General features: G+C 38.1%; 2 protein-coding genes across 2 annotated transcripts; both read right to left on the bottom strand.

Moving 5' to 3' along the window:
• Window positions 1–716: 716 nt before the first annotated feature.
• On the bottom strand, window positions 717–2,119 carry LOC121768809 (kirola-like). Its single transcript, XM_042165367.1, has 2 exons — window positions 1,893–2,119; window positions 717–1,137 (listed from the first exon to the last, which is right to left on the bottom strand). Exons 1-2 carry the CDS (start codon window positions 2,074–2,076, stop codon window positions 863–865), a joined length of 459 nt encoding a protein of 152 aa, XP_042021301.1. The 5' UTR covers window positions 2,077–2,119; the 3' UTR covers window positions 717–862.
• A 15,510-nt stretch (window positions 2,120–17,629) lies between these two features.
• On the bottom strand, window positions 17,630–18,838 carry LOC121769183 (kirola-like). Its single transcript, XM_042165908.1, has 2 exons — window positions 18,575–18,838; window positions 17,630–18,108 (listed from the first exon to the last, which is right to left on the bottom strand). Exons 1-2 carry the CDS (start codon window positions 18,759–18,761, stop codon window positions 17,837–17,839), a joined length of 459 nt encoding a protein of 152 aa, XP_042021842.1. The 5' UTR covers window positions 18,762–18,838; the 3' UTR covers window positions 17,630–17,836.
• Window positions 18,839–20,225: the final 1,387 nt, after the last annotated feature.

Below are 20,225 nucleotides of genomic sequence, written 5' to 3' on the forward strand. Positions count from 1 at the left end.
GCAAGTTTTGGGCGTTGTTGTTGGGGTTGTGAGTGACAGGTTTGGTGCCGTGTAAGGGAGGAGGGGCGAGGTGGACTAGGAGGGCATGGGGAGGAAGGAAGAACTGGGGGCGATTTGGTGGGTGTGGCAGAGGAGGGACTCGTTGGTAGTCGAGAGTGGCAGGAGGTGGATTTAAGGTGCACCGCCTTTGCTTCCATTAGAGATCAATGAGCGGCGGCGGATGGTAGATTTAAGGTGCAAAGAAAGAGTGTTTAGAGAGTATGAAATTTAATTTATCTTTAAAAAATAAGAAAATAACTAAATATTCTAATTTAAGCTATAATCCAGTCAGGAAGAAAATGAAAAAAAAAAGCTATAATCCAGTCAAATTTTCTAATTTAGTCGTTGACTGTCAATTTTAAACGGCACTGTCCAAAAAGGACTAAATCGGGCCCATTTTCAATTGTGAAGGATCAAATAATTCAAAAGATAATATTTTGGATCAAAATCATAAAATCGTTATATGTTCAGGACCACTTTTGGCCTTTACTCTTATTTGTTCAACAATTCTCCTTTTCTTCTCAAGCTCTCTCATTTATGACCTTCTTATCAATTTAAATATTACAATAACTCCCACCATTCTTTAATTGAGAATTTCATATTTAGTTTCCATTATTAAGGGATCTTATCAATTCAAAAATTACAATCACCTCATTTATTGTCTTAATAATAACACATTATGCCCAAGCCACATTTATTTGAATAATAAGGTCACTCCACATTATCGAACACAGACACCAACATACAACCATAGCAATAAAGTCTTGAAATATTACACATAAGAGAAGCAACCAGTACACAAGAGTGACACCTCCTTCAAGATTCAAGATTTGGCAACGAGGTGAGACTCCATGTCTTTGGTGATGTCAATGAAGTAGGAGAGCAATGTAATGGGATGCTCCACATCTTCATTAAGCATCTCATATTCCAAAGTCCATGTCACCAAATCAATATCATTACCCTTTTTCTCTACATGGGATGTAATGACGAAGTTCTTGTAAAGCTCCAACAAGTCTCCTTCAAGCACCTTCAACACAATCAGTTTCTTCTCTTCATCAACGGTCTCTACTAGTTCTTTTGCTTTCCTTTGTTTACCATCTACGTTTCACATATTTTTATTGTAATAACATTAATCGGCGGTTATTTGCCTGTAAAATCATGAACTTCCGCAACATTCTGGAACAAGCCTTAAAATAGATCCGTTAATAAATTATCAAACTATTGATTAGTTCTGATTTTGTGCAACCAAAGTAATGATTTCTTATGGTTTTATCAAACATCAACCAAAAGATGTTGCGTTTTAGACGGCGAAACATCGTATTATACTAGATTAATTATTTTCATTTGTTGATATATGATTTATATTAGGTCATATTAATGCCAAAATTTTGATTGGTTACAATAACAAAATAAATCAATAGTTGGGTAACTTATAGGTGGATTTTAAAGTTATTATGCAAAACTAGAATTTGATTAAAGTTTAGTATTTGACAAGCAAATACTCCAAATATATATGGGTGTTTATTTATCACGATTGTGTTGGGTTGCAAACCCATACCACATCGGATAACGAAAGGAAGTTGGAAACAGTATATAAGTGTTGTCTAACTCTGATTAGTTTGAGGCCTTTTGGAAGTGACCCAGAAATAAATCTGTGCGAGTTTGACCCAAAGCGGACAATATCAAACTATTAATGCGCAGTCGACGAAAAACGGACGATATCAAACTATTAATGCGCAGTCGACGATCCTAACAGACAGAATGCTACAACTATTTGTGTAAATCCAATAACAATGTAAACAATACTAAAAGTGTGAAGTAATGAATGTGAGGAAGTCGACGGTGAAACGTACCATGGGTGTAAGTCCAGCAAATGATTGAACCAGCATGGCCAAATTCACCCTCAATCAGATCACACCCATGCACATATTGGGTGGCTGTTGGAACATCATGTGGTGTGTGTCTGAAGAAATCATGGAACACATCACCACCAGCTTTGAATTCTATTGCTGCAACCAATTTCCCATGTAAACCCATCTCCAAGTCTATCTAATTAATTTGTCTTTTCCAATGTATATGTAAAGAATAGCCAGAAATCTTCACTTTATATAGGCGAGCATGATGATAAATTATACACCTCACATGTAAATTTTAATTCTGAACTTCACTTTCAAATAATAAATTTTGGATTTATAAATTATTTTGCGCAGTGTCCTAGTAGTGGGTTCCATTAAATTGATTTTTGCTGATTTTGGAAAGGGATTTGGCCCTACAAAATCTTACTGCTATTTTAGCACGCTAAGAGAGTTTTGCGTTGAATCAAATAAATTGCATACAAATGGAGGAGAGATACGATTATTTCTAATTATTTGAGTTAAGGATAATCTAAAATATGTTGGATTAGTTAAACAAATCTGATCATTTATTTAATGGATGGCTGAATATATCTTGATTGATTTCACGATTAAAGTTAATTTATATGTCCACGCGATTGAACATCATGATAAATTTTATCAAAATATAACTAAGTATCGTTAACTTCTACTTGCCTACACTTAGAGGGTGTGTTGAAGGCTTGAATCCCTATTTTTTTTACATCCAATTGGTTAAATCCTACTACTATTTCTCATTAACTTGGTAAATATATTGTCATCAGTATATATAGGAAGATTGACTAGTTAAAAGTATTGTTATCAATATATACAAATTGAATAACTTTTATAGGTCTACGCATGATTAGGTGTTCTGTACTACTTCCTCGGTCCGCTAGTAATTAGTAATTGTCACACTTTAATTTAGTACTAACTAGTTTTTTAATAAATTTATGAGTAATAATGAGTTAGTGGAATGTGAGATCGATTACCAAAAAATAGTAATAGTAAAAATACTTTTGACGAGTATGGACGAATAAACCAAAAAGAAACTAACAAAAAAAATTAATGGCATGTAATGACGGACCGATGGATTAGATAAAGTTGTGTTATCACCATATATATACTGAAAAAGATGTTGCTATTAGTTTTATACTCCATTTTTTATTAGGTAAGTTGTGTTATCATACTACTATATTTCTGCTGAAAAAAATGTTGTTATTAATTGATATATTGTTGAAATAAATTAATATAATACTACTATAACGTAATCTATCCATCTTCTACATTTCATATACCTAGCAACATGACCTAGCTTCCAAAACCGGTAAACGGGCAAGAATAAACTAAATTTTCTGCTATAATTGCTTCATTCCTTCCCAAAACAGAAAATAAAATCTACTTGGGGAATTATGTACTATAAATAAATTAAACCTAAGAAATCTCTCCTTCCAAAAATAAAAAAATACTACTCATAAATTATCCTACCACATGATTCATGAATGATCAACACTTACTTACAGCAATTGCATGTGGTCATTTAATATCTGTTGCTGATCTCGAGGCAAAGTGATAGACACATGCTGTGTAAATGCCGGTAGAGATATGTTGCAGAAATGTCAAATCTTTGGGTTCCTCTTAATAATCATAAAAATAATTTGGGCAAATTATGATAATTTTAATGAAAATTACAAACTTTAGAAAAAGTATAATTTTTCCTATCGTTCAAATAGAGATTTTGACAGATTTTAATCGTAGGTGGCTAACAATAAGATTTATTGTTTAGTCTCAATTATACATGAATCGACATTTGTCAACCTAATTCTTGAATTTTCTGTTGAATAATATTTTTTAATAAGATAAAATATGTATGGTAAATTAGTCGGGATTCAACGATAATCTTCATTAGAAATTAAACCAATCTTAAAATTTACTATGATTTTTAAAATTCAACAGTATTTTTCTACTAGGATAAAAATATGTCTTGTAACTTTGTCGGGATTCAACGATGACCGTCACTATAAATTAGCACCAAATTTAAATTTTACTATGATTTTTAAAACCACTTTTTAAATTAGTGAAAATATTAAAATTCACTCAAAGATTATGATAAAATAAATATAAACAACATTTATTTGGATCAACAAATTATTCAAGATTAATTATAAAAATGGCAGCGTTTAAATATTTTATGAGTTTAAATAGTATTGCATTACCATAATAGAGTTTAAATAGTAATTATACATTATATTTAATTTTAATTACATTTATATTTTGTGTATATAGGGTAGTGATAAAATGCAAACTCTATATATTGTACAAACTTCAAACTCTTCAACATAATGTCAACACAACGTCAACACAATGTAAAAATTCAAGATTTGATGTCAACATATTGCCAATACAATGTCAAAAGAGCATCAACCATTGACATTGTGATGTCATTTTTTGTTACTATTATTTTATCATATGTTCATATTTTCTAACGGTTCAGATAATAGTTTAGAGTTTATAAAATATTTAGAATTTACATTTTATTACTATTTATTTATTATATCTTTCATTAAATTATTTTGTAATTACACCTATTTAAGGAAACCAATGTGGACAGTATCATTAATTTGGCAATATAGGACCTATAGATTTATGATGATGTATTGTTTTTTTTTTCATCTATCCTTCTTTCATTGCGTCTACTTAAGGACATTTTTTAGAATTTTAAAATATTATAACTTAATTGACTTTATATATTTAGTGTACATTTTGTCTATCAACAAGTATCGAATAAAATAATGATGTACTCTCCCTCCTTCCCTAGGAGGATGACCCTTTCATAGTTAACATGAGATTCTATGCAAATTAATTTTTTGTATTGAATGGAGAAAATAAAGTATAAGACATAAAATAAAGTAGAGATAAATGTGATTCTATTTATATTAATGAATGGTTGTAACAAACCAAAAAAGAAAGTGAATCATTTTTCGTAGGACGGACACAGTATCTACTAGTAAGCAGTTATGTTGGATTTCTTATCAAATTAGTAGATATGGATCTCCATTGTTGGACCGATTAAATATTTCCAAGATGTGTCTACTGATGTTTAATGTTAAGGGTGAAGTTCCCTTAACACGATAAACGGTAGTCGCGGGAGCTTTGCCCGACGACCAAACCAAGATTTAGGATGACAAAAGAATGTAAAACACGATAAAAGGAAAATAAGATAATTTGATATTTCTTGAAAGATCGAAATGAATAACAATGTCCACTATTTATAATAGTGGATACCATAACTTAAGGAACAAGAAAATAATCCTAATAAATATGAAAAGATATGGTAAATCAATAACTAACTAATTAATAAAGATATGGGGATATTATTGAAGATATGCTCGTATCAACTCCCCCACGGTTAAAATCCACCTTGTCCTCAAGGTGGGAACACGAAGAAGCAAAGAAGAGAGTCGTTGATAACATAAGCTTGACGAGATCTATCTCCTCCGGGATCAAATGCACGATAAACAACTGAGCGTCTTCCTTCATTATCTCCATCAAAAATCACCAAGGCGGGCTCGTGATAATTCAACGCTAAAATGGGGATCTTGTCAACGCGACCATGAATGCTCAAACAACGTGAGTCCATCCAAGGAGGGATCAACCGTGCATCAGCATCGAGCAATGCTAAACGATAATTCATACCTGCAACATTACAGATACGCAAATCCACATAGAAACCATCGGTGTCCTCTTTTATCAAAGAAGAGTTCATCTTCTTCCTTAACTACAAAATATCCAACCTATCATGCACATATCCTTTAAACCAAACCTTGAAATCACTTTCGATAATCGGCAAGAAAATAGGCAGCGGCGGAGGTGTTGGCTGAATCTTTGAGACTACTGTACAAGTAGAAGCATATGCATCCTTAATTTCTTCTTGCAACATATATTCCGAGGTCTTGCCTACGCTAGTAGCTAAAATTCTACAAAGCCTCATTTGCAAATCACAAAAGGAACTGACAGATGCCTCAACACCACCGTATGAATCTAAAGAAGAACTCGAGCAGTCAAAATTTTTGGCATAATCACATGAGTATTCCAGCTGTGCATCTAAAATCGATGAATCAGACCCCTCTCCTCCGTGCACCTTCATTCGAGGTCCATACACGGAATTAAAATTCCCTTGTTCCTTATCAATCCTCCCAAATAAAACCAACCCCGAAAGAGAAGAATCTATCTTCCCCTTTGAGATCGCGACATCTGCAGCGGGCAGCGGTGCTGCTAAATGACCATGACTCAGCGGAGACCAGCCAGACAGAGAGTGTTGCGGGGGTGGCGGTGGCCAGCCGAGTGGGGGCTTGCCGGTGTAGGGCTGGTGTCCATCGGGCTGGTAGTTTTGGTGGGTAGGCTTGCAGCGGCGGCTGCTGTTACCGTTGTCTGCCAGTAGGATTGGGGACGTTGCTGGAGGTAGGGTAATGGCGGTTGGAGGTAGTTGTGACACTGTGCCGTGGGTGCTGCCGTAGTTTGACGTGGTGGCTGGTGGGTGTTTGGAGGCGGTGGTGGCTGGTGGGTGTTTGAAGGCTGCGGCTGGTGGTTTTGGTGGAGTAGGCTGGTGGCGGTAGTGGCTTATGTTAGAGGCGCTTGCTGGTAGGTGGTTGGAGACGTCGACGGCGGCAGCTGGCAGGTTTTCGTCGGACGAAGCTGCTGGTGGTAGTCTTTTGACGGCGTCGGCTGATTGTGGAAGTAGTGCTCAGCCGTTGTTTGCCCCGGCGTGACATAGGCTAGCGCCGAATATTTCAGCGGCGCATATGAAACCGTGTAGGTGAACAAGCGTTGTTTTTTGTCCATCGCGTCCAACTTCTTATTTATTCTGTTGCAGGCAGCCATTATCTGCTAATAAAGGTAAGATATATAGATTTTTTGGTGTGTATGACGAGCCTTGAGTACAAAGATGAAAGCACCAATTGTTAAGGGTGAAGTTCCCTTAATACGATAAACGGTAGTCGCGGGAGCTTTGCGTGTTGATCAAACCAAGATTTAGGATTGCAAAAGAAAGTAAAACAAGATAAAGGAAAATAAGATAATTTGATATTTCTTGAATGATCGAAATGAATAACAATGTCCACTATTTATAATAGTGGAGACCCTAACTTAAGGAACAAGAAAATAATCCGAATAAATATGAAAAGATATGGTAAATCAATAACTAACTAATTAACAAAGATATGAGGATATTATTGAAGATATGCTCGTATCAACTCCCCCACGATTAAAATCCACCTTGTCCTCAAGGTGGGAACACGAAGAACAAAGAAGAGAGTCGTTGATAACATAAGCTTGACGAGATCTATCTCCTCCGGGATCAAATGCACGATAAACAACTGAGCGTCTTCCTTCATTATCTCCATCAAAAATCTCCAAGGCGGGCACGTGATAATTCAACGCTAAAATGGGGATCTTGTCAACGCGACCATGAATGCTCAAACAACGCGAGTCCATCCAGGGAGGGATCAACCGTGCATCAGCATCGAGCAATGTTAAACGATAATTCATACCTGCAACATTACAGATACGCAAATCCACATAGAAACCATCGGTGTCCTCTTTTATCAAAGAAGAGTTCATCTTCTTCCTTAACTACAAAATATCCAACCTATCATGCACATATCTTTTAAGCCAAACCTTGAAATCACTTTCGATAATCGGCAAGAAAATAGGCAGCGGCGGAGGTGTTGGCTGAATCTTTGAGACTACTGTACAAGTATAAGCATATGCATCCTTAATTTCTTCTTGCAACATATATTCTGAGGTCTTGCCTACGCTAGTAGCTAAAATTCTAGAAAGCTTCATTTGCAAATCAAAAAAGGAACTGACAGATGCCTCAACACCACCATATGAATCTAAAGAAGAACTCGAGCAGTCAAAATTTTTGGCATAATCACATGAGTATTCCATCTGTGCATCTAAAATCGATGAATCAGACCCCTCTCCTTCGTGCACCTTCATTCGAGGTCCATACACAAAATTAAAATTCCCTTGTTCCCTATCAATCCTCCCAAATAAAACCAACCCCGAAAGAGAAGAATCTATCTTCCCCTTTAAGATCGCGACATCTGCAGCGGGCAGCGGTGCTGCTAAATGACCATGGCTCAGCGGAGACCAGCCAGACAGAGAGTGTTGCGGGGGTGGCGGTGGCCAGCCGAGTGGGGGCTTGCCGGTGTAGGGCTGGTGTCCATCGGGCTGGTAGTTTTGGTGGGTAGGCTTGCAGCGGCGGCTGCTGTTACCGTTGTCTGCCAGTAGGATTGGGGACGTTGCTGGAGGTAGGGTCATGGCGGTTGGAGGTAGTTGTGACACTGTGCCGTGGGTGCTGCCGTAGTTTGACGCGGTGGCTGGTGGGTGTTTGGAGGCGGTGGTGGCTGGTGGGTGTTTGAAGGCTGCGGCTGGTGGTTTTGGTGGAGTAGGCTGGTGGCGGTAGCGGCTTATGTTAGAGGCGCTTGCTGGTAGGTGGTTGGAGACGTCGACGGCGGCAGCTGGCAGGTTTTCGTCGGAGGAAGCTGCTGGTGGTAGTCTTTTGACGGCGTCGGCTGATTGTGGAAGTAGTGCTCAGTCGTTGTTTGCCCCGGCGTGACATAGGCTGGCGCCGAATATTTCAGCGGCGCATATGAAACCGTGTAGGTGAACAAGCGTTGTTTTTCGTCCATCGCGTCCAACTTCTTATTTATTCTGTTGCAGGCAGCCATTATCTGCTAATAAAGGTAAGATATATAGATTTTTTGGTGTGTATGACGAGCCATGAGTACAAAGATGAAAGCACCAATTGTTAAGGGTGAAGTGCCCTTAATACGATAAACGGTAGTCGCGGGAGCTTTGCGTGTTGATCAAACCAAGATTTAGGATTGCAAAAGAAAGTAAAACACGATAAAGGAAAATAAGATAATTTGATATTTCTTGAATGATCGAAATGAATAACAATGTCCACTATTTATAATAGTGGAGACCCTAACTTAAGGAACAAGAAAATAATCCGAATAAATATGAAAAGATATGGTAAATCAATAACTAACTAATTAACAAAGATATGGGGATATTATTGAAGATATGCTCGTATCAACTCCCCCACGATTAAAATCCACCTTGTCCTCAAGGTGGGAACACGAAGAAGCAAAGAAGAGAGTCGTTGATAACATAAGCTTGACGAGATCTATCTCCTCCGGGATCAAATGCACGATAAACAACTGAGCGTCTTCCTTCATTATCTCCATCAAATATCACCAAGGCAGGCTCGTGATAATTCAACGCTAAAATGGGGATCTTGTCAACGCGACCATGAATGCTCAAACAACGCGAGTCCATCCAAGGAGGGATCAACCGTGCATCAGCATCGAGCAATGCTAAACGATAATTCATACCTACAACATTACAGATACGCAAATCCACATAGAAACCATCGGTGTCCTCTTTTATCAAAGAAGAGTTCATCTTCTTCCTTAACTACAAAATATCCAACCTATCATGCACATATCTTTTAAGCCAAACCTTGAAATCACTTTCGATAATCGGCAAGAAAATAGGCAGCGGCGGAGGTGTTGGCTGAATCTTTGAGACTACTGTACAAGTATAAGCATATGCATCCTTAATTTCTTCTTGCAACATATATTCTGAGGTCTTGCCTACGCTAGTAGCTAAAATTCTAGAAAGCTTCATTTGCAAATCAAAAAAGGAACTGACAGATGCCTCAACACCACCATATGAATCTAAAGAAGAACTCGAGCAATCAAAATTTTTGGCATAATCACATGAGTATTCCATCTGTGCATCTAAAATCGATGAATCAGACCCCTCTCCTTCGTGCACCTTCATTCGAGGTCCATACACAGAATTAAAATTCCCTTGTTCCCTATCAATCCTCCCAAATAAAACCAACCCCGAAAGAGAAGAATCTATCTTCCCCTTTGAGATCGCGACATCTGCAGCGGGCAGCGGTGCTGCTAAATGACCATGACTCAGCGGAGACCAGCCAGACAGAGAGTGTTGCGGGGGTGGCGGTGGCCAGCCGAGTGGGGGCTTGCCGGTGTAGGGCTGGTGTCCATCGGGCTGGTAGTTTTGGTGGGTAGGCTTGCAGCGGCGGCTGCTGTTACCGTTGTCTGCCAGTAGGATTGGGGACGTTGCTGGAGGTAGGGTAATGGCGGTTGGAGGTAGTTGTGACACTGTGCCGTGGGTGCTGCCGTAGTTTGACGTGGTGGCTGGTGGGTGTTTGGAGGCGGTGGTGGCTGGTGGGTGTTTGAAGGCTGCGGCTGGTGGTTTTGGTGGAGTAGGCTGGTGGCGGTAGTGGCTTATGTTAGAGGCGCTTGCTGGTAGGTGGTTGGAGACGTCGACGGCGGCAGCTGGCAGGTAGTCTTTTGACGGCGTCGGCTGATTGTGGAAGTAGTGCTCAGTCGTTGTTTGCCCCGGCGTGACATAGGCTGGCGCCGAATATTTCAGCGGCGCATATGAAACCATGTAGGTGAACAAGCGTTGTTGTTCGTCCATCACGTCCAACTTCTTGTTTTTTCTGTTGCAGGCAGCCATTATCTGCTCACATAGGTAAGATATATCGATTTTTCGTTGGTATGATGAGCCATGAGTACGAAGATGAAAGCACCAATTGTTAATAGACGTCACCACGGTTCGGGAACCGGCGGTTCACGGTTCAGAACCGCCGGTTCCGGTTCAAGGTTTGGATGAACCTGAACCGGCCCGGCCAAGTATTCGGCGGTTCCGGTTCGTGAACTGTGAACCGCCGGTTCATGTGAACCGCTGGAACCGCAGTGCAAATCCGGTTCCGGGCCGGTTCGTCCGGTTCGGCGGTTCGATTTTTTTTTTTAATTGTAAATTTGAAATTCAAGTAAAAAATGTAAATATATTTGCATAAATAAAATTAGAATAAAACGATGTACAAATGCAATTTTAAAATTACAAATTACAACTTAAAATTTACAAATTACAACTTAGAAATTAAAAATTACAAAAGACCTAAAGTCTTGATTACAATTTACAAATTACATATTCGAAACAAAGGGGAGAAAAAAAATAAAGGAAAAGGACTCGAGCTCAACTTAAATTTAAAATTTAAGTTGAGATGCCTACGTATCCTCAATGCTCAATTGCATTTTGGAATCAAAGTCCACGTAGTTCTCTTACCTTGCTTACCTATTTGGCTTGATCGGAGGAATTGGCGGCGCGCCTACTCTTCTTCGTCGGGGAAGTAGTCTTGGTCGGGTTGTACTACTTGATTGTTCCAATCCGGTTCTTGGTCTCTAATTTCGGCGGAGCACCAATCATCAAGTAACATGGTGGCTTCCATGTTTTGCCCGGTGAGTCTACTTCTTCTGTCGTCCAAGACGTTGCCTCCAACACTAAAGGCGGACTCGACGGCGACAGTGGAAGCCGGAACCGAAAAGATCTCCTTGGCCATTGATGCAAGGATGTGAAAATCTTTCTCGTGTGATCCCCACCAATCTAGGACGTCGATTTGTTGGGGAACGGGACCTCCTTCTTCCTCATTGAACGGCACCTTATTTTTTCTTCGAGTGGCAATACTTCTTCCACTCCTTGCCAATTTGAGGCTTCCAGTGGATCAAGGATACATCTGTAGTAATAGGTTGAATATGTCTTTGCCATAAAGACAAAGCATCTTGTACACATAAGTTTAAAATATGACAAATACATCGTTGGTGAAAATACTTACCACACTTATCACCGGGGAGCAAGCCGCAATTAAATCGGCTATACTTGCGGTGTTAGCGGTTGCGTTATCAAAACCATCCGAAAATATCTTGTAGCATAACTCATACTCATTCAAAATTTGAATAATTAAAGATGCAATTGCTTGTGCGGTGTGTGGGGAAGGAAATTGTCTAAAACCAATTAACCGTTTATTTAAAGACCAACTATTGTCTATAAAATGACATGAAATTCCCATGTAAGAATTTCGTTGGAAAGAATCCGTCCACACATCGGAGCAAATATTAACTTTGTGCCCCAAGGTGGAGAGAAATTTTCCAACCTCTCGTTTTTTGTCAAAAAACTGACGGTTGTTAGATCTTTGAGCAGTAGATGGGGGAATTCTCTTTGTAGCAACATTAAAAGCGGTTTGCATAGTAACTTCATATTTTTTGTCATTAAAAAAATTGAACGGCAAATGTTTCATTGCCGCCCATCTTACCATAGCATCGGTAACATTTTTCGGATCATATTTAAATAGCGGCGTACCTGTTTGAGACGATGAGCCGGCGGGGAAGTTTATTTGGCTTTGGGACTTAGTATGCCCATATTCCACGGGGTGTTTTGACTTCAAATGGCGATGGAGAGTACCATATCCCCCACCGATAACAAATGGATAGACTTTATCGCAATAGTTGCAATATGCTTTGAACTAACTTGTCTCCACGGTAGTGGTTGGATCATTAGGATTTGAAATTACCACCGGGACCTTCTTGAAATGTTTTGTGAAAATCTCGGATTTCAACTTGGGAGGCATCTTTTTCTTTTGTCATCCTGCGGAAGGAGGAGGATCGACCTCCTCCTCATCATTGTCGCCAACTTGGCCGGTGCTAGAAGGGGGGAATTGATGCGATCCATCATCGCCTTCGTCCGACGATAGATTCACATCGTACTCGAAACGCGAAGCCGAATGTGAATGCCCCCCTTGTTGGTCGTCGTCGGCGAGGGCAAGTAACAAGGCCGCATTTCGATCTTCTTCCTCCTACAAAATTATACAACTAAGTAAAAATACTAACACAAAAATAAAACACATAGACACATAGATGTTGAAAAATGAAATTATGAATTTAATAAAAATGAATCACATAGATGTAATTCCTTTTGTTCATCTCAAAGTTGAGCTTGAACTGCTGGAAGCTAGGAGGAAGACTTTGAAGGATGATTGTTACCTGGGACTCGGGATCGATCGTCCCTCCCAACACCTCAATCTGGTTGAGGTGGCCCATCATCTCGAGGACATGGTCCCTCACAGACGAGCCTTCCTTCATTGTCTTGGACATGATACTCCGAAAGGCTTGAGACGTAGTCGTTCGATTCTGAGTACCAAAAAGATTCTTGAGATTCTGCATAATCTCGGCGGCAGTTTCCATGGCAGAATGCTGATGCTTGAGTACTGATGACATAGATACCAATATGTAGCACTTAGCCATCTCATTCGCCTTATGCCACCGTCTATGTGCATCTCTGAGTCCTACCGCAGCGTTAGCCGCTGGCACTGGAGGTCGCGGGGTTGTGAGCACAAAGTTGTACTCTTCAGCTGTAAGAACGATGTCCAAATTTTGTTTCCATTCTATGTAATTTTGGCCCTCGAGTTTGTTTTCTTTGAGAATTGCAGAAAGAGGATTGAACGACATATTGACGATTTGGTTTGCACTGCAAAACAGAATATTTACCATTTGTCCTAAACTTATGTAAGAAGTTTGGTTAGATTAACCATAAAACTTTTCAAATTCTTACAACTGTAAAATTAAAATTTTGTACCCTCCAGAGGAAGTCAATACGCATTAAAATCTTACAATTTTACTGGTCACAACACCGACGAATAGTCCAGAGACCACAGAGTGGCATGGCCGCCTAATGTTGCCTAAGCACAACCATCTCTTTAGCATTACAGAGTCTCATTTCTACAACACACTCCCATAACAATGCTCATGTGTTGCTAACAAGATCAATCTATCTCATAAATCATGTGTGAACTTCTGAATCTCGTAGTTTCTTAGTATTATTGTCCCCACAGAGCATGTGGCGATAATATTGGAAACTACATTCTAGTTCATACTATTTATATTTGAGAAGTCCGCCCTCATGAACTTGCTATTTTCTTAGGATTATTGTCCCCACAGAGCAGGTGGCGATAATATTAGAAAAAAGCTTCATAAATTGCAGACCAATTGATGGAGACCATATACAAACGTTGAGTTCGTAATTATAGCTTAGATATTTGGGTTATGGTTTTTCTTTAATTATCCTTAGTCTTATGGCAGAGAAAGGCTTGATTAAATTCTGTTGGTATTTAATTTGCTGGATAATTAAATCTTTAGTTTAATGTTGTTATCTTCCTTTAGGAAACTGCTATTCTAGAATTTAATTCTTATTCATGTCTACTATAAGGTATATCTAAAATAAACAAATTATTTAATCCTTAATAAGACATGAAAAATAAATTCAAATTATTTACTTGTTCAAGATTAGGAAGAGATATTTTATTATTTAATGTATTCACACATATCTATCCTTATTAGGATCTTAGATATATAAATATTAGGAAACTATTAAATTATTCTTATCCATATCATCTAGGAATCAAAATAATATTATTTATTTCCATAGATATAGAAACTAATAAAAATATTCCTTAAATCTAGATTAATATTAGGAAACTATTAAATTATTCTCATCCATATCACCTAGGAATCAAAATAATATTATTTATTTCCATAGATATAGATAATAATAAAAATATTCCTAAAATCTAGGCAAATCTTCCATGAAGATTTTATTTCCATTAAATAATAATATTTTAATGATATCTTTTAATAAAATAATTAAATAATCATTAAAATAATCCTTCATCGTTATCTCATCGTACGAGGTTCGCACGAACGATGAATGACGAAAATCCGACAAGTTCTTCGTCGGACCACGACGCATGCAGCGTCTCGGCCACCGGCACGCAGGTGGCGCGCCAGCATCTCGGCCAGCGGCTCGTCGGGTGTCGCCTCCGTCTCGGCCAGGAGCGCGCTCGGAGGCGCGACTCCTCTCGGCCAGCGGCGAGCGCCCGTCTTGGCTCTGTGTTCCGTTGGGTGGCTCGAGCTCTCGGCCAGCAGTGCGCACGATGGTGCGGCTGCTCTCAGCCAGCTCGGACCGCCCATCTCGGTCTATCTCACTCCAGCTCTTCCCACTGCCCTAACTAGCGACACGCCAACAGGCGCGACGCTCTCGGCCAGGTGTTCCGTCGGGTGGCGTCGGACCTTCTGCCTAGGGTTCGGCCTGGCGTCTCGGCATCTCGGCACGTTCTCGGTCGAACTGCCGTGCCACTCCATCCGCTGTTTCGATCTCGACGCGGGTTCCGCCTGGGTTTGCGGTCTCGACCGGCGACGTGCACGAGCCCACGCTCGTCTGCGCGTCCCCTTATGACCGCGATCCCTCGGCTCCCACTCAATCGACATCCCTACCTCGATCACACATGGTACGTTCGAGCAATTCAAGTTCTTTGATTCTACAGTTCTTGAGTTCAACATGCATAAAAATTTAAACAAAAAACACAAGAACATTCTTCGCAATCAAATTGGACATGCATACATGAATTTCGTGAAATTTAAATCCAAATAATCAGAGCCAAAGACTGGCTCTGATACCAATTGAAGGGGTTGGCAGCGGAAGCGTGCAGAAATATCCGTTCACATGAATTTGATCTATTTAGCAGATTATTCATACAAATTATATTCGCGCAATTATCACATGTATCATGCTCATAACTTGAATTAAAACATGCTTTAACTTATAAAATCCCTAAAACATGCTTACTACGGAATTAGCCAATTTACCTCGTTGATTCAATCAAGAATCGATAATGGCTTGCTCCGTCTCCACAAGAAGATCTTCAATACAAGACCTCGGATCTTCTGACTGGTGTCCCTGACTATACGCTGATATTTGTGTGGGTAAATCTCACCAACGTACTAGGACTCGAATAATGGAAGACAAAAACTGCTCACGGAGGAGGCAAAAATTTCGAACTCTCTCTCTATAGAGGGGGACGAAATATTTTTATGTAGAAAAAAAGTGTTCTCTATCTCCTTTATTCTCCTATTTATATTAAGTCACAAATTGGGCCCAGTCAGGGATCTAAGGAAGAATTGGATTATGCCTCACCCAATTAGCTTTTTACTAATTAAATTGAACCCATAATTTAATATAAGCTTATATTGGAATATTACAAGCAGCCACTACAGAAGTAATATTGCACTGCCTTTCCAAATCCGAAATTACAAGTATTCCAGGTTTCTTTTATTTGCGTTCAATTCATTTCTCGCGCTTAAGATAGAAACATCAATTAATTAATTAATGTCTGTTATGGACTTAATTAATCAACATATTTAATCTCCAAGAGTGGACTTAGCAAGAAACTCTTATTTATTATTCATAGAGTAATCAAACTCCAACTAGCTAGGTTCCGAATAATAAAACCTTGTTATCAAACGAGACTCTCCTCGCGCACGATTCAACGTAATAGCAATCCTAGCACCGCTAGATAATGATCACCACTACCCAATATAGCTGGATCGTTCGGTTATGAAAAACCCGCACCTTTGGTAAGTCAAAGTAGTAGATACTCAATATCGCATGCTCAATGCTAACGTACATTGATTAAGAAATTATTATCAAGACCTCGTCTTTCAGTAGATAGCATAAAGACTCGTCTTGCTGTTAGATCCATTAAGTGCTATACCACACCAACGTCATCTTATTTCAATAAGGCTTAGAAATAATCGGACTGACATTGCAACCTTTCACGATAGGTAGTCTAGGCCTATCTGGGTTGTGAAATTCTTCTTTTTTCTTTGTTCAGAACTGACAGTGTTACCTTAAAGTGGACGACGCTCACAACCGGTCTACTAGAACAAAGACTTAGACTTTGTTACGTTCTTATACATTTAAATATGCAATAAACAACCATTAAATGTAAAACATAACAACATTATGACAAAAATAATCTGTTTTATTCATTGGAAAATAACAAGTAGAGTTTTACAGTATCCAATCACTCAAAAGGTGATTTCTAGTATACAAAACCCTAACAAAACCCTAATTTTATGGAACAAGAGAGAGTACACTGCTTAATGATAAATTTCAAGTATAAAATATAAAAGTAAAAAATTAAAATTTAAAATTAACCCTTCAGTTTATATATATCCATTATACTTTTTTATACTAATATATGATCGGAGGTTATTCGAACATCTGATCGTCAATAAAACCGAGAATATCTCCTCCAACGAATAAGAACGAAAAAGAGGAGATGTTGAGAGAGTGTGAACAGTCTATTTAAAAAACAACCATCCTCCTCTTTTGTCTCATCCTTTTTCCTTAAGTTTGGAACAAGGTATTTTTACACATTAATTTAAGAATAAGACCTTATTTTTATTGGACTTGCATATTTAGCTTCTTTGGGCCAGTGATTTTATGTGAATTGAACTCATATTTAGCTTTTCTTTAGGAACCCTAAAGAAATTTAGCAAATATGAGGGTCCATCAATTATTTTCTATATTTCAATAATTTTTTGCCTCATATCATAATTTCAAATTTCTAAGATTTATCCTATTTTTTTCACATAATAAAAAATCAGACATTACACCTCCCTACTTATATATATATATATGGTAGTAATAAAAAGCAAACTTTATATATTGTACAAATTCCAAATTCTTTAATACAAGTGTCAACACAATGTAAAATTTCAATATTTTGATGTCAACACAATGTGAATATAATGTCAACATGAAGTCAACCGCTGATACTATGTTGATATTTTCTGTTAATGTTATTTTGTCTATCTGTTAGTATTTTCTAACAATTTATATTATATATAGTTTAGAGTTAGTATAATATTTAGAGTTTTGAATTAGATTACATCCCTAGTGAACAAAATCTATGTTCGTATATAATATCAATATATCGATGAAACACAAACCAAGTCCACTTAATTTCAAAATAGAAAAACAAGTGCCAAAAATACAATAGCTTGGAAACTTTAAAAACACACAACAAAGTGAGTCTCTCTCACATACAACAATCAGGTACACTAGATAGAGAGTAATTAAACACTCTTATTGTCTCAACTAAATGCAGAGCAAACCATTATTAAGTTGGAAATGACATGATTAATTCAAGGTTTGGCAAGGTGGTGAGTCTCAATAGATTTGGTGAGGTCAATGAACAATGAGAGAATAGAAATGGGATGCTCCACATCTTCATTAAGCATCTCATATTCCATGGTGCATGTCACCAAATCAATGCCACCATTTGTCTCTACGTGCATAGTGATAATGAAATCTTTATAAAGCTCCATCAAGTCCCCTTCAATCACCTTAAATTGAATCAGTTTTTTCTCTTCATCAATCAATTGGATCACTTCTTTTGCTTTCTTCACTTTTCCATCTGCACATCACACACAATGTTTTTATCTTTATTGGTAGGATTCCTTATAAAGGGAAAGATAACTTAATACTCTATCGGTCTCATGTTAGTCGCACTTTTCTTTTTAGACCGTAAATCTGTGAGTGTAATTAAATTAGTATTTTAAGTGTAATGAGACATTACTTAATAAAGAAACACTTAATTAACTCTAATATATAAATTAAATATCCTAATTATAACTTAAAATAGAAAACGTTAATAGTTTGGGACAAGTAACAATAACATGGGACGGAGGAATACTGGTTTTATAGGTGTGAAATAGTAGTTAGTTCTTTACTAAGTTGACGTTGGGGTTAAAAATGCTTTAAAAATTAGGTCATTTTATCTGAAATTTAGTATGTATATTGTGAATAAATAAAGATGCACATGGAATTCTAATTAATAGCTTATTATAATGATGATGTAGCAGAGACACATAAATACATACCATGGATGTATTCCCAGCATATGATAGAACCAACATGACCAAATTCACCCTCATGAAGATCACATCCTTTAACTATTTCAGGGCTAATTGTGGAAATATCATGTGGTTTGTGCCTGAAAAGTTCATGGAATACATCTCCACCAGCTTTGAACTCTATTGCTGCAACCAATTTTCCATGTAATCCCATCTCAAGTAATTATATTATCAATAAATATATGTAAATTTAATTGAAGTGGAGAGAATGTGGAGAGAATGGTACTGAGATATTCTTTGCAATCTTCCCTTTTTATAGGCGATGATCACGGATCGTTATTATCCCAATTGTAATATTTTATTCTAAGTTTCTCAATCTTATTTATAATTTATATAAACATATTAATTTCTATATTCGGACTGGGCACATGGCTAATGGGGTCTTGTAAAGTTTATTTTATTATTTTATGGTTATACATAATGTATCATTATTATAATAATTGTTAAAATAATTATTGATCATTTAGATTCGACAGGCCATATCTATATGATGTCATGAATGAGATACGCTGAGATTTTTTAAATCTTTAAATCTGAATGTATTCATAGATTTTATTTACAAAAAAATTAATCAATCATTCCCACATATCTCTGTCATTTTTAAAAACTTTAAATCAATATTATTCATTGATTTATTTATAAAAAAATTAATCAATCATTCTCCCCATATCTCTCGATTTGATATAGAATCATTATCTAGTCTTTTTACAACTAAATTGATAGAAAAATAGAATGATGACATTTATCTAGTCTTTTTAAAAGTGAATTGATGAAAAATAGAATGCTGAATACAAAAGACAAATGCAAAAAATAAAAGACTGAAATAATAAAAACAAAATTGTATTGTGAGCATCCGCAACGCATCTCGCGGGTGTCTTTTATCTTGTCCATCCAAGACGAGACGGACGCGGGACGCGTTGCAGCGTCCCGTCTCGTCACCATCCCGCCGAGACGGATGGCGAGCCGTCTCGCCACGCGCCCGCGCTGGCGCCACGCGTGACGCTCACTCGCCAGCCAGCGAGTGGGCTTCGTCACGCTGACGCAATAAATTATTTTTTAAAAAATTGAATTTTATAAAAAAATAAAAAATTAAACTATAATATTACCGTTTTCGACCATTTTTTCTTTTTTTATTTTTTATTTTTTTACTCTATAAATACTCCTATTTCATCCTCATTACATAAACAAACACACATCTATTCTTCCCAAATCATCTCCATTTCCTCTCCAATTTTCATCTAACCTCTCCAATTTTCATCACAAAATGCCCGGCGACGGAAACTCTGGAGGTGGCGGCTCCGGCAGGTTTGACATCAACGCGTTTGGCGACTGGGGGGCATGTACAATGTATTGGGTGGTTCGGGTTCCGGTTCGTCGACGCCAGGCACCCAAGGCTCGTCGACGCTGGCGGGGTACCAACCACCCCATTTTGATGTGGAGGCATATGGCTTGTTCTTCCGCCTCGAGGTATTCGCAGGGATTATCCCAAATTAGGGAGGATTATTCGGATGAACCCACTCCGGAAGGAGGACGAGGCGGTGGAAGCTCCAGGGCATTCGACGGCGTGGAGGAAGAGGCGGAGGCAGCCGAGGAGGAGGAGGATGTAGGCCGACATCCG

The sequence above is a fragment of the Salvia splendens genome, chromosome 2 (genome assembly GCF_004379255.2).
Source record: "Salvia splendens isolate huo1 chromosome 2, SspV2, whole genome shotgun sequence".
Classification (NCBI taxonomy): Eukaryota; Viridiplantae; Streptophyta; class Magnoliopsida; order Lamiales; family Lamiaceae; genus Salvia; species Salvia splendens.

Excerpts from the sequence above, each read along its gene's own strand:
- LOC121768809 (XM_042165367.1), bottom strand. The coding sequence starts at position 2,076 with ATGGGTTTACATGGGAAATTGGTTGCAGCAATAGAATTCAAAGCTGGT. Across the intron at positions 1,138-1,892 it reads TTGCTGGACTTACACCCATG|ATGGTAAACAAAGGAAAGCA; the intron begins GTACGTTTCACC and ends TGTGAAACGTAG.
- LOC121769183 (XM_042165908.1), bottom strand. The coding sequence starts at position 18,761 with ATGGGATTACATGGAAAATTGGTTGCAGCAATAGAGTTCAAAGCTGGT. Across the intron at positions 18,109-18,574 it reads ATGCTGGGAATACATCCATG|ATGGAAAAGTGAAGAAAGCA; the intron begins GTATGTATTTAT and ends TGTGATGTGCAG.